The following is a 23,887-nucleotide window of genomic DNA, read 5'->3' as shown; positions in this document are numbered from 1 at the left end:
TTTCTAATAGAAAAGAAATTCTTGTTTATTTTATATTATATTCTTGTTTTAATCCCATACCAAGGCGTTGTAGTTGGCAGATTGGATGGTGGAGACAGAGCTGTAGAACAGGTGCCCTCCCTCGATGAGTCTATGGACTCCCTAGAGATGTCACGTAATAATAATAATAAGAAGAAGAAACAGGCTGCTTGAAGATATGCGTCATGATTAAGATGATTTCTGAAAGTGAGCATTACAGAAGATTAGTACAGAGTAGAGCGAGTTAACGAGATCCTGCATGCCATAAGATTGAATAACTGTTGGAGTTTAAAATTGAAAAGAAAACTTCGAGAGACTGGGTGCAGAAAAGTAAATTACCATCAACTGCAGACAGATTTGGATACGCCAAAGGAGACCTACAGAAGTATCATTCAAGGGCATGCTTACTAGTTAATACTAGCTGGATCATCTACAACTAGTCTTGCTGGAAGAGCGTTGTGTGTGTGTCATGAGTTGTGGCTTTAATCACCAGGATCCCATTTCTGGAATGGTGACCGCTTGTAAAGCACGGCCCACATACGCCATTTGGATCTTCGCATTGATGGTCTGCGGATAAGAGAAATAAAATCAAGTAAAAAAAAAAAACTAGAGGCGCGAGAAAAAATAATCAGATGGTCAGAATATGGACTGTAACGAAAGGACTTCTCCACTACAAAGAGGTAGTTGGAGAAGTGAGCAGGAAAAAATTTATAGATCTCGATTTACTTCAAGGATATCCCAGTTTGTTCCAAAGAGAATATATCTGCTTGATACTGCATTATTTTATTTCTGTATTATAAACACAACAAGAATGTAATAAACTTTTGTATTTAATTGTACATCTAGCTAACAGAAACGAACGTTCTCTGTTATAACACGAAACATCATGGTCGTCCTTTCACAAGTGTAAGTATTATAACTTCATCCTTATTGCCAATAACCAGACATGTGCATGAATATTAAACTGCCCATATATAAATAAATCTGTAGTAAATGCTCTAGGAATATACTTTAATGCAATAAAATTTACAAATATTTTTGCAATCGAAGTACAGTATTAGATGTCCATGCTAAATGGAATTCACCAGTAGTCAGGCACCTACTATAAATAGGCTTCCAGGGAAATGAGCAAGTGCCTGAGATATACGCCCACTATATCGAGAATGGTGTAATAATAGAAAACATTAAATCAACTCCAGGCATGTAATCGGAAAAGATGACCGATGGAATGAGAGGATCTAACAGCTATCGCGTTCTAATTATTCAAACGACTACTCAGTAAAAGCAGGGAATGTACATGAATGCATCAGACACTTTCCCGAAGAGTGTACAGCAGCAGACAATTACTGAGGGTACTCTCTTAAACAAAAACGAGTAACTGGGTAAAAAAACACCAACATTTGGCACCAGAGGACCAGTAAAAGGTTGACTGGAGTGATGACTCCAGGTTCCTGTTATTTCATGTGGACGAAATTACAAAGTGTGAACAACAGCTCTACGGCATCACGCTGTTCTAGCACTTCTTAGGCTTCTTGAATACCAAAAGAACAAACGATGAAAGCGTGATCTACCGGAATATCGTTACTGACCACGTATCTTCATTCAGTGCTATAGATTCCTATAGCACTGAATGAATTTCCAGCTGGTCTCACCACAAGGTGAGCTGTTCTGTTCATCAGAGCCGGGACAAGGGTGAGGCAAACGAGGCACTTGCCTCAGGTGAACAATGGGAAAGGGCGACAAATTGGTGAAAAATTAAAATTAATAACTTGTAAAATAAAATAAAAAAAATAAAAAGCCAAATGTATCTTGCAATGTTCGTCAAATACTTGAAGCAAACTAACGATTTGCGTCGGACGCTCTCGCTCGATACACTCGTATGAAATCGCCCTAATAAGCGGTATGGTACGCGAGTTTGGGCATGTTCGTTGTACATTAATGTGCATTATTTGTGCAGTGTGCTAGTACGACAGTGAGCAGAAGGTATTATTTTAAATACGTTAAACTTAAGGTAAGTTTTCTATTATATAAATTTGTAAAAATGTTTCATTGTTATGTTACATTATATTACGACTGCAATATTATTTTCCATTTTTATTTGTAATGTAATCACTTTTGATTACATTACAAATATATAATTTTTCTTTTTCAGATGAACTAATGGCGTCAAGAAAACCCAGCGGTGCTGAATATAGGAAAAGAAGAAAATTGAGAAATGAAACAAATCAACATAGCGTAATACAGTTGCGAAATTGGCTAGAAAAACCGGAGTATTTCAAACAAGCAGCTCACTCGAGACAATACCGGACGAGGCTCAAGGAAAGATGATTGAATTTGAAGAAAACATTACCATTGAAGATCAAGAAAAAGACAGGGAAGTTGAAGAAGAAGAAGAAATTGAAATACGAGAAAATTGAATATTGAAAACAGAACAAGAAAAAGAGGTATTTAATTCTATTAATTTCAACGATCCTCCTTCATGGCCGCCTATTACGGAAAAAATTAGATGTGTTCTAATTGAACATGGACCAGAACAAGGAGAAGACGCAGATTTTAGGGAATCTGCTTCAGAGGATGGCAGGAGATTTTAAAAGGAATGGTTTTTTAAAAAATGTTCCAATGGAGAGCGAGTCCATCGTAACTGGCTCATTTTTTCAAAAATATCTATGTCGATATTTTGTTTTCCATGTATCTTTTTTGATAAAGGAGGTAAAACGGATTCTGCCATCCGCAATCAAAGCCGAGGGTTTAAAGATTGGAAAAATCTAAATCGAATTTCCGATCATGAAATTCTGTATTTCATCGCGACGCGTATCTCCATTGAAAATGCTTTGAAAAGAAACTTAAAACTGGTGGTTTTATAGACGATTTGTTGCAAAAAGCAATACAGACAGAAAAGGAAAGATGGCGAAATATTTTACGAAATAATTATTCTTTGCGCAAAATAAAATTACATCCAGCATGTAATTTTATTTTGTGCTGGATGTAATTTTATTTTGCGCAAAGAATAATTTACCTCTTAGAGGTACGCAGGAAATTATTGGGAATCCGAATGCAGGAATTTTTCTAAAGTTGATTGAATTAATAAGCCGATACAATATGACCATCGCAAAACATGTTGCTAATCATAAGAAGGGGTCTGTTTCATACTTATCTAATAAGATTCAAGACGAATTTCTTTTACTCTTAGGAAACCATGTTCGAACTGAAATTCTTTCTAGAATTAAAGAATCGAAATACTTTTCCTTGATGTTTGACTGTACACCTGATGTATCGCATCACGAACAAATGTGCCAAGTTATTCGATATGTAGTTATTAGGAGCGATTCTATTACGATTGAGGAAAGCTTTATGGATTTTATAGCGATAAAAGAAACAACTGATAGCCGTTTAGCCTGCGAAATTGTCAATAAAATAGAAAAGGATGGACTCGATATTCTAAACGTTAGAGGTCAAGTAACTGACAATGGGGCGAACATGGCGGGTGTTTATAATGGAGTACAAGCCATAATTTCTCAAAAAAATAAACACGCTATGTACATTCCTAGTGCGGCCAACAGCCTTAATTTGGTTTGTAAAAATGCTGCTTCTTCAAATACTAACATGATCACATTTTTTGGAATCGTTCAGAGACTTTATACGTGTTTTGTGAACTCAACGACTAGATGGGATAAACTAATGTCTGTATTAAAAACAACTTTAAAAGGTCATACAGACACACAATGGGCCTCAAGAGCAAATGCCATCAAGGAATTGCAACCAACAAATACCAAGTGTATAAGATATTAATTGATTTGAAAAATGAGCAATCATTGCAATGCGCTGAAATTAAAAGCATATTGAAACAAATAAATTTGAAATTCTTATGTACGTTATCTACATGGAATTTAATATTGCAAGTTGATAAAATAAACAAAGCTTTATCAAAAACGATAACTATAATTAAAGCTTCACGTTTAATAGAAGGATTATCTAATTCCTTGCAGCAAATGAGATACACCATATGGGGAAATATTTTTTCTAAGATTGAAAATTTGGCTTCAGAATTCGAATTGTCTACAGACTTTGAAAACAATCGAAGCCAAATTATTAAATTAGATGATCAATCTCAGCAATCAGTTCCTTATAATGATAAATATTTATTTACAGTAGAAATGAAAGGAGTAATAGATATTTTAATAACACAACTTAGATGAAGATATGAAAGCCTACATGGGATTTCGTCTGGCTTCGAATTTTTAACAGGTGAAAAATTAAAGTCGATGGATACAGAAAATTTTAAAAAAGCAGCTTGTGATTTATCTCTTAAATATCCAAACGATATAAATTCTGTAGAATTATTATCAGAAATAATCAGTTTCAAAAATCAGGCAATGACGTTAATTCCAGACCTTAAAGCAGCTACAAGTTTAGATCTTTTAAAAACGATTCATGAATATGAATCGTTTTAAAAAGCGCCTCCGTGGCGCAATTGGAAGAACGACGGTACATTTCGCCCTTCGATTGGAATAGGCCTAAGTTCGATTCTCGTCGCGACGGGAGAAATCTTTATCTGGACGATTTCAATCGAATGTGAGTTAGCCGATTCATACGGAGGTAGCATGGTTTTTTATCCCGGAAACTCGGGTTTTTCATCCCGCATACAGACAAATCGGCCCTTCAGAACACACGCAATTTACAGACAAAAAATACTAGTTGTAGTGGAGGTGGGCGGTAGATGGCGTTGATGGAGATGATTCGTAGTAGAGGCTCGGTGTAGTGGTTGAGATAGTTGTAGGTGTCCTCCCGTGATGAGTCTTCGGACTTCTTGGAGGTATCAGGAATAATAATATAGTTTAGTACTGTCCTATCCATATTTAGAAGTTGCATTGAGAATAGTCCTAACACTACCCGTTACTGTAGCTTCTGGTGAAAGAGGCTTCAGTAAACTAAAAATTATCAAAATATATTTAAGATTGTCACTTGCTCAGGAAAAATTGTTAAATATGGCAATTTTATCAATCGAACAGGAATTTACAAAACAAATTAATTTTGATAAAATAATTGATGAATTGGCTTCACTAAAAGCAAGAAAAGTAAAACTTTAAAAAAGATTTTATATTGGGAATTTATTTATATAATTATTGAGGCCTGTGTAGCTCAGTGGAAGTGGCGCTTGCGTCCTGTGTGCTTGGTCGCTCGAAGTCAGACTTAAGTTCAAGCCTAGTTGCCGACTGGAGGAACTTTTTCTAAGCCTTTCTTTGGCCGATTCCCAAGTTAGTCGATCACGGGCAAGCAGGTTTTTCGTCTCGTAAACTCAAGAAAATCGACCGTAGTACCCACAGTATTTCAGACAGTAACATATCTTGTTAGAGTTAGGTACCAAGAGATGGCAGCACTTGTCTGCCAGCCTCTTCATTGGTGGCTGCTGTAATTAGTGATAAATATGAGCCAGCTATCTCTGATTGGCTACCGGTGGAGATTGAACTGCCCACTCAGTCTCCAAAAGTTAGATAGGGTATAAAGGTCTCGCCTACTCCCTATCAGGGAATAAAAGGCGTTAGCTGATTTTTTTTAGAAGTATTATTAATATTATTTTGTCTCTATTATTAAATTAAATTACTGAAAAATTTGTAATATTCTAATTCATCTCATGTGTAACACTTATTTTGTTTTTCTTTTGTTAAGGTTGGTGCGATTTTATTTTTAATATGTGTAATTTTATGTTCCTACTAGTACTGTACTATTACTGCGTTCTGTGACTTTTTTATTTAATAATTAATAAATTTATTTTGTTCCCAAAATCATTTATTTATTTTTATTCAATACTTATTAGAAATAAAAAAACTATATACATAGGGTCGAAAATTTATCCTCCTGCCTCAGGTGAAAATACCTCTAGGCCAGGCTCTGGCTGTTAATTAAATTGCTGCTTTATTAGTAGAACACATTTTTCCTTTCACTTGCGTACACACAAGTAAAAATCACTTCGCTATCCCAATATTACAAATTAATGTACTTCTGTTAACGGACGTTTCTATTATACACCGTGTACGAATCCTACAAAGTGATACCTTTAATTTAGTATACAGTATTGAATATACAGTTATGTAGAGAAATAGCAAAAATGTATTATATTTCATATTCAATGCATAAATCCAATTCTAAATTCAAACTTAAAAAAAAAAATGTAGCAACGGAGAATCATTTATTACTGACTTAATTTACATATAATTGTCACTACCTTTTTTTTAAAACTATTATTACATATTATTTCACTCATTTTTTTTTAACTTACTTCATGATTTTATACCAATATATTATATCAATATATTTATTGCGAATATAAATTATTAGAATGCAAAAATTTTCGTTGAAATTAATTTTACATTTAAACGGAAGTTATTTTCTTCCAAATATGAAAACAACTAATAATTATTCACTGACCTATGAAGTATTCCGCGAGTATGCATGTGTTTAACAGCAGACAGTAACTGGAAGAACATTTGCCTCGTGATAGATTCTGGCAGTCGATGATCAGGTTTGGACTTAATATGCGAGCCTAAATCTCCTCCAGGAATATATTCCATTACCAAACAGTACATGTTGTTAGTCTAAATAATAATAATAATAATAATAATAAATTAAATTAAAAATAAAATATTCAACTCCTATATAACTAAATTGGGTCTCTTCGTATGAGACCCAATGTAGAGAGCCAGGGGAAACTAGATCATCAAGGGAGGAATGGGAAAAATATATGCAAACGTGATAAAGTTATGAATGCCTGTGAACATGGTTATGTATGTGGCGAAGGAGTGGAAAAAAATGCTTTGGGTTCGGACCTTTTAAGTATGACTGGGGAAGAAAAAGAGAAAATTCTAGAACAAGACCAAATAGATTGCATATTTAATTATAAGAATAGGCTAGGTCGTAATTTACTATGTCGATACACAAATGCCAGAAGCATTAGAAACAAAGGGGTTGAATTTGTTGCTTCATTGAATACGATGTGGCCTAAGATTGTTGGCATTAGTGAAACCTGGCTATCAGAATCAGATATGGTAAGTGGGATCAAGTGTAACGGATACACTATTTTTAGAAATGACAGAAGAGATAGGAGAAGAGGAGGAGTGCTACTAATATCAGATGACTTAAGTCCGGTTAGGGTAGAAATACAAGAAAACAATTATGGCAACAATGTCCCATGCAGCGATGAGTTTGAGTCTATCTGGTGTGAAGTGGAAGTTAACAGAATGCCATATATGGTGGGATGTTGCTACAGACATGGAGGTTCAGTTGTAGGGGACGAAGAAATGCATCGCCAATTTAGCCTTATGGGTACCAAGCGAATGATCATTATGGGTGACTTTAATTTTCCTAACATTGATTGGGTAGAGAGAAATCTCATGATAAGAAAGAACAGGAATTTATTGAATTGTTGCGAGACAACTTTCTCAAGCAGCATGTGCAAGAAGAAACTCGAGGTCAAAGAGTATTGGATTTGCTCATAGCGTCAAAAGGGATCTCTGTCAAGAATATGGCTATTTTATCACCAATTGGTGACATTGATGATGCTGTTCTTTCTTGGGAAGTATCTACTTGTATTGGAGCTCCGATTAAAAGAGGCTACATGCTGGAAATTATGATCAACTTAGAAGAATACTATCTTTGGTCCAATGGTATCAGTTACTGAATGGAAAAAATGTCAGCAATGTATGGGATTCTTTGAAAAAGTGCTTGAATGAAGCGGTATCTCAATGTATTCCTAGTGTTCGAAGAATAAATAGGTTGGGAGTGAAATGGATGTGCAGCCTTATTAAGCAAGAGATCCAAGAAGAAGATGATGTGGAAAGAATATCGTGAGAATAAGAGTGAGAGGAGTTATGAAATATATAAAGCTCAGGCCAGAAAAGTAAAGAGTATTGTGACAAAAGCTAAAACGGAGTATGAAAAGAAATTTGCCATGCAAGCTAAAGGCAATGCAAAAGAATTTCATCGTTATGCCGCAAGCAAAAGAAAGAATGAATGTGGAAAAATATCTTTATTGAATGTAGATGGTACACGAGTGTCAGAAGCTAAGGAGATTGTTCAGTTAATGAGTGCTCACTTTGCTAAGATATATCAACCATGTGTATGTAGCATGGTGCACAGTGCTACCGCTACGTTGGATGAAGAGTTACAGGTTCATAAAAATGAGGTTGAAGAGCTCTTGCATAACCTGGATAATAATTTGTCAATAGGGACAGATGGAATATCAGCCCGTTTGCTAAAGGAATGTTCAGCTAAACTGGTTAGGCCTTTCACACATTTGTATAACTTGAGTCTCAGCTCAGGAATGATACCACAGGAATGTATGATGGTTCCATTGCATAAGGGTAGTGCAAAAACTGATGTGTCTAACTACCAACCTATTAGTATCTCTGGTGTGGTAATGAAGATTTTAGAGAAGTTAGTAAGAACTCGCATACAAAAATGTAGACAAGCATTCTATACTCTGCAGGGAACAGCATGGGTTTACTAAAGGAAGGTCATGTTTTAGCAATTTGCTCATATTTTATAACAATGTTACGGCCGAGTTGGATAAAGGGAATTGATAATGTTGGATTTTTATAAGGCATTTGATAGGATACCACACGATAGGCAGTTGCGTAAACTGAAGAATATGAGATTGGAATATAATCTGTTGACTTGGATTAAGGGATGGTTGACAGACAGATAACAAAAAATGGTATACAGTGGGTGTGAATCTGTCAGATTTAATGTAACCAGTGGTGTACCTCAGGGTTCAGTCCTTGGGCCATTATTGTTCAATCTATACATTAATGACATCAAGCAGGGTCTATCATCAGATTTGCAATTGTTTGCTGATGATGCAAAGTTATGCACTTAGGTGTGATTAGAGTTCCAGCATATTATATTAGCGGGCTTATGCTACAAGAAACTGAAGAGGCAAGAGTGTATAAGAATTGTGGTCTTATCATAGCCTTATAAAGAGGCAAAATTACTTCCTTGATAATTTTGCCTCTTTAAAAGGCTATGATAAGACCACACCTGGATTACTGTGCGAAGATTTGGTCTCCCGGGTTCCAAGGGGATAAAGAAACTGTAGAAAGGGTGCAAAGAAGAGTTACAAAGATTATATCCGGATTATGGGATTTAGATTATGGGGACAGATTGCGAGTATGTGGATTGCGGACTCTTTCTCTTGGTTAACAGGAGAAAGAGTGGTGATATGATAGAGGTCTATAAACTTTTGAATTTTATAGAAATGTTATAGCATTTCAAATGATGAAATTTTTCGTTATATGGAAGGCGGGGAGAGATCACGGAGGGCATCCATGGAAGTTAAGGTTGTTCTCAGTCAAGAAAGGGGCAAGAGCTAGGTTTTTCTCCCAGAGAGCAGTGAGTGAGCAGAATAATTTGCCTTTAGGGGTAGTAAGTGCAGCTAGTGTAAATGAATTTAAGGGAAGGTATGATAACTGGGTTGGGTAATTTACAGTCTCCCTCGATGAGTCCTTGACTCCCTGGAAGTCTCATATAAAAATATTAATAATAATAATAATAATAATAATAATAATAACTGGATGAGGTCATATTTCATACCTGAATTTAAAAAGAAATATTTAATTTGGAGATAAATAAAAATAGGTTATTGTTTCACTTATAAATGCATAAGGGGCAACTGGTTTCTATAGTTTCCAGTTTATGCGAAAAACAAGATCAGAATACCCATAACAATGATTGTGAACAAGATGTAGCACATTAGCACCAAGTAGAAAAGCAAAGAATTAGATAAGACAGGAATCCTACTTTAGCAACTAAATTTTCTAAACAACAAAAGATCCATATTGTAGTTTAAAGCTGAGAGAAATTCATCTGTCGCATCTTTCGAATTTATTTGGAAGTCGTTCTAAAATTTAATAAACTTTGTTTTCAGATATTTGAAATTATTTTCCACATTTTAAAAGAAATGTATTTTTACCATTCTGCAGGATACTTGTTCACAAATAAACATTTATATTTATATACACAAACACATTCCAGCAGGTAATCATCGTCTAATAGTGAACTTTTTTTTATATTGGTCTCTACATAGAAAAAGTTCATTCGCAAAAGAATCAGGCTTCATGCAAATAAATAATTGTATACATGAATACATCAACAAAAAAAAATTTCAAATTCTCTTAAATACTCGATCAAAATCAACTGTTAGGAATTAACTTTCGCCCTAAATATCTAATCGCTACTATCCAATCATAGGCCGTCAGGTTTAAACCACACTGAGGACATGGTGAATGTTTTGAAAATCTTTAGATATTAGACAGCCTTCGTGAAGTGACTTGAAAAAGTTCCAAGTTTGGTCTCTAAAGCAAGACCTGTTGCTGTATTTAAATTACGGACACAGTAACTAAGCCTATGAGGCCAAAAAAAAAACCCTGCCACCTCCATATGAGACTAATTCATTTTTATTTGAAGAGTCCTTATAAAGAGCTTTACAATTTCTAGAACGCGATGACCTTTCGCGTCCTAAACGGGATTCGGACTCACGTTTTTACAACCATAGGGCACTGGAGCAGGAGAACAGAATTATCTCTGGCCGCCCACCGACAGAATAATGTACTACAAATGTACAGACTTCACTTTCCTAGATGAGACTTACATTATAAATGTGTGTGTGTAACACACACACACCTTTTTACAGTGGCTGCACTGAATAATTTAGGCCTCGTCGATGGATAATTAGAGTAGAGCTCTCATAGTTCCCATCCATAAAAAGGTTAATAAAACACGTGAGAATTACAGAGGAATTTCTCCTCTATTCGCCGACATACATACTGGAGCGTTTCTGGTCGAATATCGTACTTCAGCTCACATTTCACGCTTCTGATAAGTTTTTTTTTCTGCCACTGTTTGCTCCATTAAAGCAACTAAGCTTAAAGCAACTTAACTTATGAATCTGAGAGTTCAGTTAGAAATAAAACGCTTGATCCAAGACTGGACACCACAGATGTGAAAGTTCTGAGAAAAATTAGATGAGTGAACAGATGGCCTCATGCCAGAATCATATTAAAAATGACGATATTAGGAAAGATCTTGACATTGTTAGCACTCAAGGAATGGGGAGCTAATCTAAGCTGCAATAATCATTTAAACAAAACGAGAGAGGAAAGATTAGGAAAATAGACATTTGATGTCAAGATGGCACTGGAAAAAGATCCAGGAAATCCAAGATATAGACTGATGCCATCATAAATGTCCTAGAAGACAGAAATATACCATCCGATCTTCCCTTTCCTATTGGGCTCAATGGCCTATCACGGACAGGTAATTTGGCTTCTTAGAAACTTGCTTACTTATGATAAGACATAAATGTAAGATCTGATAATACTGGAGTGCTGAGAAGTATTAGACTAACTTGGAGGAAAAATTGTTGATAGGACATTATTATTATTACTATTATACGAGCACCTCCATGGAATCCAAAGACTCATCGCGGGACACCCAATCTATCATACCTCTCCTTGAACCCATTAACAGACAAAGCACTCACAACCGACTCTGGCAACCCATTCTCATTCACCACTCTCCAAGTAAAAAATCTAGTCCTCACACCCCTAATGACCATGCCTTTTTTCAACTTCCAGGGATGACCTCTTGTTCTGGTCCCTCTAGTCAAGTGCTGAAACATTTACCCTGCATCTATCCTATAAAATCCTTTAAGCGGCTTAAATGTTTTTACCATATCCCCTCTTTCTCCTATCAACCAACTTCTGCAATCCACACACCTTCAATCTATCCTCATAGGGAATATTCCACAGGACACTCATCATCTTGTTCACTCGCCTCTAAATCCTCCCCAACACTTCCTCATCCCCAAGAAACCCATGGGTTATTATTCATGTAAGCGTAATTGTGTGGCTATATTTTTATGAAGTTTTTTTTTCTCTTTTTTTTTTTTGTAAACTTATAGTACATTCGTTCCCTTGGTGGGATAAGGATTTTTCTTTTTATGAATTTTATAAATTTTTCATAGTTGTATTCATATTTTTACATAGTCGACACTCTGCTCTAGAACAAACATTGCACTTTTTTTCAAGCCACTTCATCATCATCAGTGGCTCTAAGACACTTAGTACCCACAACCCTCCAAGAATAAGGTGGTTAGTCCTATGCCCATAAGTATTCTTTATCTGTAAATTGCGTGTGTTCTACTGGCAGGGTTGCCTGTTTTGGGACGAAAAACCTACCACCACCACCGTATGAGACCAACTAACTCACTTTCATTTAAATGCCTTGATAAAGGTCCTTCGCATCCTAGAGGATTCGAACCCAGATCTTCATCTACACTGACTGAGCTACTGAGGCTTTTCACACTTCGGGCCTCCAATAAGCGGCCTCGTGTATATGAAATTCATCTCTCATCTAAAGAAAATTATAAACATTGAAGTTCAAACGCTTTTTTGCTAAGCTAAAAGGCAATGTCTTTTCAAAAGCATTCCTTGAGTAATGGGGGGACGCGTAGAAGAATCAGTCAATTACAACAGTTAATCGCCAGAACAATTAAAGGAATGAGGTAGTTTCTTGGTATGGAACTGCAGCAAAAATGAATATAGGAGATACCTCTTTGCTGTGTGGGAAGTTATAACAGCATGAGCTCAACTACTCAGTAGCTGAAGAAAGCGATAAATTGCCTATGCAAAGATATGAATAGCAAAGAAAAGATCGATAAATGAAGATGGGGGGGGGGTTACTAACTGGACGAATGATTACAGATACATATTTACATGTAGATTATACCAAAGCAACTAAGCCTGTGTTTTTCTGGATGAAAATAAAAAAATCTTTCCACCTCTGTAGAGAGGAGCTTACTCAGTTAAAAAATCCTTGTAATGATTGTTTTCGTTCTAGACCCAAGTATTTTCCAACCAAGAGAAATCGCCGTTTCGTTTGCATGTTACAGACGGAAGAAATGACAAAATAATAATAACAATTTGAAGCTGTGTAAATTTCCATGGTAGGATGGAAATTTAAAAGGGAGACAAAGCAGATAGCTTGGAGGTACGAGAAGATATGTTAGAGGAGGAATTCACTCAATATACTGAGGAAATCCCGAAGTGTAGAATTATATTCCCTCACACAAACCACTACGTAAATTAATGCATTTGATAATAATTATAATGCTAATAGTGTTGGAAGCTCAGAAGTGAAGCAGTAAATTTAAAAGGCATCGCAGGAAGGGAATGACAATAAAACCATCTTAAACGAATTATTTTCAATATACATATTTTTTTCTGTTTAATATTACTTTAGGATACAAAATGTACAGTTAAAATTAGATTCCTCTTCAGGAAGATCGATATCTTTTAAATATGGCCTCTTTGTTTGATCTATCACAACTCTCCTGACCTTTAGCACTTTCAGACAATGAATACAAAAATCCTGATAAGTGATTCTACTACTATTAACACAGAATTTCGTGCAAGTATTCATGCGAAAAGCTACTGGACGTTGTAGATTATATGACGTAACGAAAAGCCATTTTTCCTTTTTTCTTTCTGTACATTGCATAACATTTGCATATCACGTGAATCAACAGACAGCCTGATTGTTTCGTCTTCAAAAATGTAAGTATCCCGTTTTTCTTATCCTTGTTCTCCTGCTATTGCACTGGTGTACTATTGGTTTTTGGTATTATTAATTTTGTGAATTGCATACTTTTGTTTGATTCAGTGATTTGTGGATCCCACGGATTAAATACCATTCCATTATTTAGAAGATGTGATCAACTGAAAAGATTAAAGAACAGACCACGGGGAATATATATGTATTCAAGCTAGTTCGTTCCATTAATACTTGACAGTCTGCCTTTCATAGAGCTTATTCAGAGAAATAGTCAAAGCATCAAACTATTAGAAATAAGTCAGAATGTCAGTACAGATGTAGAAGAAATGATCCACGAACCTGATACTTTTAACAGTTCATCAGAATACGTTTGGAAACCGTGGTGTTAGTTTCGTCCAGTGGCGCACCCAGAGGGGGGGGGGAACCAAGGGACCCTGTTCCCCCCCAAGAAAAAGGAAAAAACACTAGAAAATTTTCCAAAAATCTTTTCCTAATTAATAAAATTCATTTTTTTATTTATGTTGTGTGGTGTCGCTCAGTCATAGGTCGTATGCGATGCGTAGTGTGTATTCTCAAATCGTCTACTCAACTCCGGCCCCTCCACCCAAGAGTAAACCCTAAGTGCGCTACTGGTTTCGTCAGACTATGAACACGTCTGTTTTGCGGAATGAATCTAAGAAATACTTGACTGCTGAAGAAGAAGAAAAAATACATTTAAAAATATTTCATTTACCATATTACTTAGAAACATGTACAAATCACATATGTAAATATCTCCATTGATATAAACAGAGAGAAAATAAGTTTTGCAAATTTTCAAAATGATCAAATCATTAATCAATTCAATAGGCTTGGGTCAGATGGTCGAATTGCGGATGATTCGAGTAGAGCTCTCGGAGTCATCATCTAATAAAAAGTGAAATAAAACTGAATGTCAGAGAGAAATTTCCAGGTGAGATTTACAGAGCATAGTTCAGAAAAGGCGAAGAAAAATTGTAGAAGAGAAACCTAGAGAAGAACAAGCTGGGTTCAGGCCAAACAGGGGCTGTTTGGCCTGAACCCAGATTTTCATTTTTAAGATGAATAGTCGAGAATTCATGGGAATATAAGAAAAAATCTGCATTTGAGTTTTGTAAATCTCGAAAAGGGTATGGAACAAGGTACCAAGAATAAAGCTATTTTCAAAACGCTACAATAATATGGTGTAAAGGGGACAATTATACCGAGAAATCTTAAAGAAGATGTAAAAATAAAAAAATAAAAAAATGTAAAATAAGATTTAAACACTGTGCGATTTCTGTTGCCACTGACTATATGCTTCCTGCGTACCAAAATAGATGAATCGGCGCACAAGCTTTTTATCGACCTCAACCAGCCTTTTTTCTGTTCGCTGTGCCTCCCTTCCGTAAAAGAGCTTCGGAACTTAGGCAAACGAGTCGAAAACCTCGAACAGCACCTTAATACTATGATCGAAACTTCTCTTCCAAAATCCGAACGCTGAGCTAAGCTCGAGCCGCTCGACAATCACCGCCGCAACGCAAATACAACCTAATCGCATCAACGGTACACGACTCGATCGAGGCCGAAAACAAAAGACGCCGTTATTTTGAGCTTTCCGACGGAAAACGGTAAATCACTGAAAGAAGACATAAGCAAATTAACGGGAGAATGCAAAATGCAAATTCGATCCCAGAAATAGCGTAAGGTGCCATCTTTTCGGACCTATAAATAAAAGGAAGGACGGAACGAACTTTCCACGTCTCGTGAAAGTGAAAGTGACCTGTGACACACCGACAAGCACATCCAAATTAATAATAGCGATTAATAACAAGTTAAAGGACACTTTCCCTCAATCGTGCATACGTGCTCGACCTGACTTAACATTTGCCCAGAGAGAGAGAGAGAACAAGGACGTCATCTTAAAAGATGACTTGAAGAAAAAATCCAAAATGGAGACAATAATTGGATCAACTACAAACAAGTTTAAATTAGTGCAAAAATCAAGTGACACACTAGTAGCCACCATAAAGAGCAGTATTCAGACACTGCATAGTGTCTTGCACATTTCCTATGCAGTATTCAGACAATGCATAGGAGACGTGCAAGACCCTTGCAGTCAAATATATGTCCCACAGAACCTTGCACATCCACTTCATTAACATCTGTGGACTCAACTCCAACCTTAGTAATGTCCACTACTATCTTCGGTCTATCAACCACTTACTCTTTTTTTTGCAAAAACTCAAATATCACCTCTCCCTAGCACTATTCATCTCAACCTTCCAAACTACACACACACACACACTCTAACTCCTTTCGACCCTGGGGTGGCGTCTTCACATATATCTGCTGTGACATATCTTGTCAAACAGCACCTAACTTAGAATCACTCTACAGTTGGATTGCGAGCTTTCTGTCTGGATGCACAATATGTGTGATGGTGGATGGTTCCTTATCCTCTCACCATCCAACTAATGCCAAGGTTCCACAAGGTTCTGTCCTCTTACCAACCCTCTTTCTTCTATATATCAGTGACCTACTTCAGTTGACCTCTAACCCAATACAGTTTTGTAGATGACAGCACATTGCACTACTCCCTTTAATTTGATTGACCTTACTCTAAACAACTCATCTCAACCTACAGAACATCCACTGCCCTCAATTCTGCTATGACGAGGTTATCTGAGCCCCATCAATTTCAATGCTAGTAAAACACAGATCTGTCTTATTTCTCACAAAAAAGAACCATTTTCTCCCAGTATTATATTTGACAACACTCAAATTTCCAGACAAGATGAGATTTCTTTAGCATTGTATCCTGCTAGGAGGATACATATCCGAAATTTGATTATTATGATGAATATGTAATATGAAAAACATAAAAAACATAATACACAATGAAATTTCATATGAAAGAATTTTAAGGTAGAGGACTTTGCTGTCACAAAACAGTAGTTCCCCCTCCTCGCCGGAGTCAAAAAATTATTTCTTCTTTGATTTTTTTTTCATTTCTAATGAACAATTATGAAAGTTTTTCTAACACTGATTTTTAAGAACAAAAGCTATTAAATCAAATAACAGGACTAATAAAAACTAAAGAAAAAAAGTACGTTTGTCTGATCTTGAATAGATATTCAGGTAAATTTTGAAATGCTCTACTCCTCCTTTTGCCGACGTATATGTGAAAAGAATAATATAAATAGTAAATGAAATAAAACTGTTCAGGTTTTCTCATGCTTCCTCCAACACCACAAACACAACATAATTAATTATGGGAAATGAGTGCTGTCTTATGTCCCAACGTGATTTTTATTTTATTAAATATTACATAGATCTTAATGCGTTTTATTCTTCCGAAGTCATATGAAATATAAATAAAGGCGAAAATAAAATACAAATCGAAACGATAGTTATCTTATTAAATAATTTTTAGTGATCAAAAATTTTCGGTTCAGTTGTAGCTTTAATAATAATAATCTCGAACTGAACACTATTTCACAGATACAACGTAATAGGGATGTATTAACATGGTCATTGAATTAATGTGGTCAATTATTTTCCCTCTATTCAGTATATGTACTGACAATTTCAATATTCTTTATTTTCTAGATATATTGTTTTCCTGAAATTTCAAAATAAATACTATCCTCTTTACCTGCTTTATTTGGTGAAATCTAGAGCTGATTTCATCCATTCCTCATTATCATTATATTTACAGAAAACAGACCATACCACTTGTTAAAACATCCGGAACTAATTGCGCATTTCCTAGTTCAATTTATTTAACGAGCTATAATGAGGGAGGACCAATTATTTCAAGGAAAAAGAAGCAACAGGAAATAGATGTAATCAGATTCCAATTTTTTTAATTTTTTTTTTACAAGATGACATAGGGAAGTGTTGCGTTAGGATGGTTATTACAAGTTTTCTTTTGCAGATTTTCAAAAGGAAAAAAAAGCAAATAAGTTCTTCAATACGTGGTAAATGCACAAAATAATTTTTAAAAAAACATCCGTATCACTTCTGATGTTTTTGGACACATTACCTTATTGCACATTAAGGCAATGTGTCCATTTTACCTAGTATGTTTTGTATGCAATTTTTCGCATACTTGAATAGCAAATAGCTTTCTACAGTTACGCTGGAAGTTATTAGGAATTTATATTCAACACTTCGAAATTATTTAAAGGAACTTCAGTCTCTAATTTAGTATATATATTTTTTCTTTATTTCGGAATAACATCAGTAAAGTGTGAGAACTATATATTGAGTACATAACATATTACTCTACACAATATTACAAATAATTACAGATAAAAATTCACTTACTCTGATTGTTTCATACAGACGGACAACATTAGGATGATTCAGCTTCGATAAAACACACTTCTCTCGTTCTAAATTCCGCATGACATAATCTTCACCTATCCTATCTAGATCAATTATTTTCACAGCTACCTGATTTTAAACAAAACGGAATAAAAACTTTAAAATTGTCTGCGGCAAAAAACAGGCAAAAGTATGCTAGTATACACTTATATTACTCTAAAAAATTATTCCATCTCTCCTTTCGTATTAGGTTCAATAGCCTATCACGGCCAAGTAACTTGGCATGTTTAGAGACTTGCTTATGATAGTCGGTTAATCCTGTCTGCATTGTCTGCTATGAATTGCGTGTGTTTTTCTGGCTAATTTGCCTGTTTTGCGGGATAAAAAAAAAAAAAGTTTCCCAGGAGGTGAATTTTTCGCATGAGACCAGCTACCTTACCTTCAACTGAAAAGGCTGATAAAGGTTTTTCGCATCCTAGACGAGATTCGAATGCAGATCTTTCCAGCCGAAGGTCATCGTCGATACTGATTAAGCTACGGAAACGCTTATAAGTTATTATATGTCCCAAAAAATACCAAAGTACAGTAGCGTGAAGTACGTTCGCTAACTAGATAGAGGTGTCCTCAGACAAGCATCATTAGCGAAATCAAAAATTACCATGTTTTTCTCTTCACATTTTTATGTATAAACGATGCCGCATTCAGCATCTTCAAACTTTGATTACAATTAATATTGCCTAGCATGGGCGCTCGCAGAAAATTTTCCTGGGGGGGGGGGGGTAAAGCTTGGAGACAAATAATTACATCAATAAATTTTTATTTAATTATTTAATTTTTTGAAGGTTTTTTTTTTCACAACTAGATCCGGGGGAAGGAGTGTCCCGTTTTCCCCCCTCTGCGGATGCCTATGTTGCGAAGAAAATTTAGGTGAAGTGGTATTATGTAAGACAGCAGTTCCTTATAATATTTATGTAAGAAGAGAGGGGAAATGATAGCAAGCACACAAGCTGTTTTTTGTTTTTTTTTCGTTATAATCCACCCAAAATAAGTTAGAAACCTTTGCCAAGAATGCCTAAATGAGCTGTGATTACAGTACAGTCCTCCACTTACAATGTTTGATCTGCGTTACCGCTATAGGCTTCGTACTCAAGATGGTAGTACTAAAAAAAAAAAAAAAAAAAAAAGTAGCACCATGTTGAGTACGAAAGTATTCCTTGAAATCAGGGGAGATGGAGCATTACATTGTTGGGTAACAAAATATTCCTTTCAGTGACTTCAAAATGTTCGATTAATCAGCCGAGAACTGCCTATCGGAATTGTATTTTATCTCTGGCTAGTGAATTGGGAATTATTGGGTATTATTTCTTATAATGAAGAGTGAGCGGGAAGTTTTTATTGCACGAGGACATGCTGTGGCTGATATAACAAACCATTATATTTATCCATTATGTGAGGTTGAGTTCATAATGAAGAAAGAATGCTAAAACGGGGTCTGCACTGTTTAATGGGAGCAATATTAACATTTATCAAACTATATTCCCTACCCTTCATTTAATGGTTTCTCAGCCGTTTAATAGTTATACATTAAATTAAAATCGACAATAAATTATCAATCGGAATTATCGACATTAAATTATCAAAGCGGAATTATCCGTATAATTCCGCTTTGATAATTTAATGTCCGTAGCGATAATTCCGCTTCTTTTGGATTCGAATCACTTCTAGGATAAGTGGAACATTCAGTTTGGTTTCGCCGATATTATGGAAGAAACAACTAAGGTTATGAAGCTACTCGTAGTATATTATGTCTATTAATTGTGTGTATTTTCCCCGGAATTTTCCTGTTTTGTGGGATGAAAAACACGTATATATGAAGCAAGCTAATTCACCTTCAGCTGGAAAAGAAAAAAAAAAAAAAAAAAAGAGTTCTTCACAATCCTAGATGGATTTGTACCCAGGTCTTTCCAAATGAAAGGAACTATGTCGTGTCATCCTAAGGAGATGCGAGGAACCTTTATAACGGTTTTACAGGAGAAGGCGAGCTATCCGTTTCACACGAAGGTCGGAGAATTTTTATTGCTCGGGAAAATAAGTTATTCAATCCTGCAAAAGAACAAACCAGCAAGCGAATATGCAATAGTAGATATAAATAAACTGGCGTCGTAGCCAACAATCTAACGCAACCGAACTTGGCCGTAAGAGGCTTCGTTTGGTTCGATTAGAATTAACAAACATCTAATACTGATGTTAAGTAGCTGCAGTTCATTGCACTTCATGATGTCAATTAAGAATATGAATTATAATGGCGAAGGGTTACTGAATGAAACTGAGAACGCTTGGAGATGACTCAGACGTCGTTCTTATTACTTTCTTTTCGTCAAGAATAATACAAAAATTTTTCATATGGAAAGAATGACTTATTCCCCACAAACAGCCACTCACACACCTTTCCAAAAGTGATTAGTATTACAACTAGAAGCAGATCAGTTCTTCGAATTCGTACTGTCAGTCGTTTTACCTAATTTCTCTCCTTCCTTATCAATTCCCTAGTCAAACAGATCTACAGATATATGAATAAGTCACATTCAAATTAACATTTTGATTTAAAATGCTCCAGTTTCTTCTTGTTAATTATATAATAAAATTAAGTGATTTGACCAGAGGTAACTGTTCCCTTTAAAAACTATCATTCATTTTGATATTTCAAAAAGCAGCATGTATCACAGATAAAATAACTTCTGTTCGATTGTTTTAGTAGTTCATGCATGAAACGCTCACTTACTTAGTTCATAAATGCTTCGTTTAAAAATCGAATAAAAACGGGAATATCTCGGCAACCGTGATATTATTTTGGACTAATAGTAAAAAAGCCAGGATCATATTATTGCTTCTTAGTCGGTTGTCAAGTTATTCCTTAAATTGCGTTACTTTTGAGGGAGGGCTTTAGCAACTTTCCTTCGTCACAAAGTATTCCAGAATTAAGAACCTCCTCCATATTGTGCGTGTGTGTGTATATATAATTTTGTTGAAGATTTCCGGATAACTTTCCTTTTCGTAACGTAACAATTAGGAATAATATAATAATATACCAATCTCCAGTATCATATTTTGAGATTAAATATATGGATATCTAGATTGTGTGCTTTCAGCAGTTTAATGTTTCGATGATTTTAAAATATATTACATTGCTGTGGTTCTGATCGGAGAAAATCAAAATTTCGATTTATTTGCGACTTGATATCGCTCCAGACATACCAATCACCTATTACAGAATCATGTTTTCCCGCCACCAAGAGTTTGACATTTAAGTATAATTTCCTAATCCTTACTCTGTGTAAGAATAAAATGAGCAGCTTAATTATTCATACGATGTATTTATAGAAAAGTTGTATAAATTTTCTATAAATGCAGCAGATTAATGAGCTATACATAAGTACTCAAGAGAAGAGAAAGAAGTGACTGTGTTGTTATTTGTCAGTATTATCATTATACTATTCGGTAAACATTAACAGTGTATTCCTTCACCACAAAGTACTGTAGTAGTAAGTTCTGGTTTAATCTAGATTGCGCAAAACTCCTATCGATCTTTAAGGACTCGGGAGGAAAATAGGCCGTCCTGATAGGTGTTACTTATACTTTGGATTATAATTAGTTGAAAGGCTTTGTTCCATAAATCACATCATTTTTAGACTGAGTTGCATATTATGTCTAAAATTATGTAATTTTAGACATAATATACTACCTTGTGGCAAAATAAAGGAACTTATAAAAATAAATTAAAAAAAGATTTAATTAATGGACGAGACCTAGCTGTATTCCAATATCAATCTAGATATGTGAAACATAAAAAAGAGAATGGGGGGGGGGAGATAGACAAAGTTACACCCTCTTAAGTAATACTGATTCTATATATCTTCATTATTAAAGCAATACTGTCCAACCACACATCCATTCAATACTGATATGAATAAAATACTTCCACACCATATTAATCTTACCTGAATCCGTAAGAGTTTGTGAGTAGCTAATTCCACTCTGGCAAAATTTCCTTTGCCAAGAGTCACATCTTCCAGTTTATAATTACCAATGGAACGGATGTGTAATTTCTTTTTTGTATTCGGTATCATATCGTGTCTTCTCTTTATTACACAATTTTGAATGTACTATAACCACTCGCACAACAGCATTTTGTACAGATCTGCCAAATTTCATATTCCCGTATATATTTGATTGAAAAAAACAAAATCACAATACTTATTCGTTGGGCTGTTCTGAATCATTTCCAGTTATAAAATCTACAGTTCAGAACGGACTTGCACGTACACAAGTTATGATATTCAACAGCGTCAAGTGGTATTGTTGCTTCCCAAAGCGCGAGCCAAATAATTGCAATATAACATTTACAAAAGCTTGTTTGTAAGGGCTGCTCACGAACTTCTATTTATATTCTGAACGATCTTTTTGGTGAATTTAGAATAAAAATGAGTAAAAGTCGAGATGTCTTTGATTGACGAAAGAAATAAGTAAACGCTCACCGCAACGTTATGGCACTGTGAAAACGCAGAAACTGAGATAGGAAGTTTGAAAAACTATCGTTAGGTAATCTTTTTCGCAGATAAAATTGAATCGAAAGATGTGAATACCGAAAAGTATAAAAAAGAAGAAAAAAACACTTAAACTAAGGATTAGAAATAAACAAATAAAATAAAATAAAAACTTGATACTTATGAAACGTATGTAAAAAATTATGGAGGGGGAGAAGGAACTCAGGATTGTGACCGAACAGAAAATAAAATTCTATGACTATTTATTTATTTTTATTTATTTTTTTTCCCAGTTTGGTCACAGTCTTCAGATCCATTCTAAAATGCAGCATCTCATAGTAAAAAAAAAAAAAAAAATTGAGTAACCCTGACCACAATTCAATCTATTCAACGTTTCATTCCTTCTGATCTTCTAAAAATCATAAGCGACAAAATTTTCTTTACCTGAAATTATTCTTATACAGAAATTGCTGGCCTAGTTAGCGTATCCACTCTCCAGCCAAAAGACTGTGGGCTCGAATCCCGCCGTGGGCATGGATGCATGTGATTGTCTGTGAAAATACTAGTGGTGGTGGTGCTGGCGTAGTTGATAGAGATAGAGAGTTGTAGAGTAGGTGCCCTTCCTCGATGAGTCTTTGGAGTCTCTGGAGGTATCGAGTAATAATAAAATTAAGATTCTTTCCTCTCGCATAAACAAACGAACTCAACAGGGTACTTATGCTCACTTATATTTTTGCTGCTTGGAGTAATCCTAAACAATAATAACAGCAACCCTCCTTTATTGTGCAAGGAACTGAATAACTGAATATGAATTGAACTGAACTGAATAATTCAAAGGGCAACGTTCTGGGAATATCATTTGCCACCCACTTTTTTTTTGGGGGGGGGGGGCTGCTATTCCATACAAACTCGCTAAAATTATCTAAACCACTAATTGATTTTAGAAAGATATTTTTCAAATATCTTTCTAAAATCCAAAACTGTCACATACAGCATATTAGAGAAATCATGGCATATTAAGGTTGCAAAGTCCTGAGACTTCAGCACCCTAAGGTTGCAAAATATAGGACAATTACTGACACAAATGGAAAATGAATAGATGCTACATAATATAGAGATTAATTCTTGAACTCTATTTTTGAGTACAAAGAAAGTTTTTGTTGTTGTTGCTTTTGTTATTCCATGCTGATCATAATTCGTCTTGTGCCATTCTAGCAGAGGCACATTGCTTTTGTTATATCGAAATTTGTCTAGATTATCAATGCAGAAGAGAACGATGGCAGGAATTCAGCGAGGTGATAGTGGTAATTGCATGTGCAAGAGACATAGATGAGGAAACAAGTAACAACAGATATCCTCTATTAGGAAGTAGGCCATTTTATACAGACGAA

The 23,887-nt window shown here is 35.3% G+C and overlaps 1 protein-coding gene across 1 annotated transcript in view; it reads right to left on the bottom strand.

Moving 5' to 3' along the window:
• LOC150101106 (uncharacterized) overlaps positions 1-22,203 on the bottom strand; it is a 229,667-nt gene extending 207,464 nt beyond the window's left edge. The window contains exons 1-3 of the mRNA XM_090401962.1: positions 21,951-22,203; positions 17,953-18,081; positions 6,445-6,611 (exon numbers count right to left, since the gene is read on the bottom strand). Of these exons, the coding sequence (XP_090258088.1) occupies positions 6,445-6,611; positions 17,953-18,081; positions 21,951-22,079 (425 nt within the window). The 5' untranslated portion in view covers positions 22,080-22,203. The remainder of the gene's footprint in view (positions 1-6,444; positions 6,612-17,952; positions 18,082-21,950) is intronic.
• Between the last annotated feature and the right edge of the window lie 1,684 nt (positions 22,204-23,887).

The sequence above is a fragment of the Typopeltis vanoorti genome, chromosome 12 (assembly GCF_054136105.1).
Source record: "Typopeltis vanoorti isolate ZY-2024b chromosome 12, IOZ_Tvanoo_1.0, whole genome shotgun sequence".
NCBI lineage: Eukaryota > Metazoa > Arthropoda > Arachnida > Uropygi > Thelyphonidae > Typopeltis > Typopeltis vanoorti.
The sequence above is the reverse complement of the archived record's forward strand: the minus strand, read 5'-3'. Positions and strand labels throughout refer to the sequence as shown.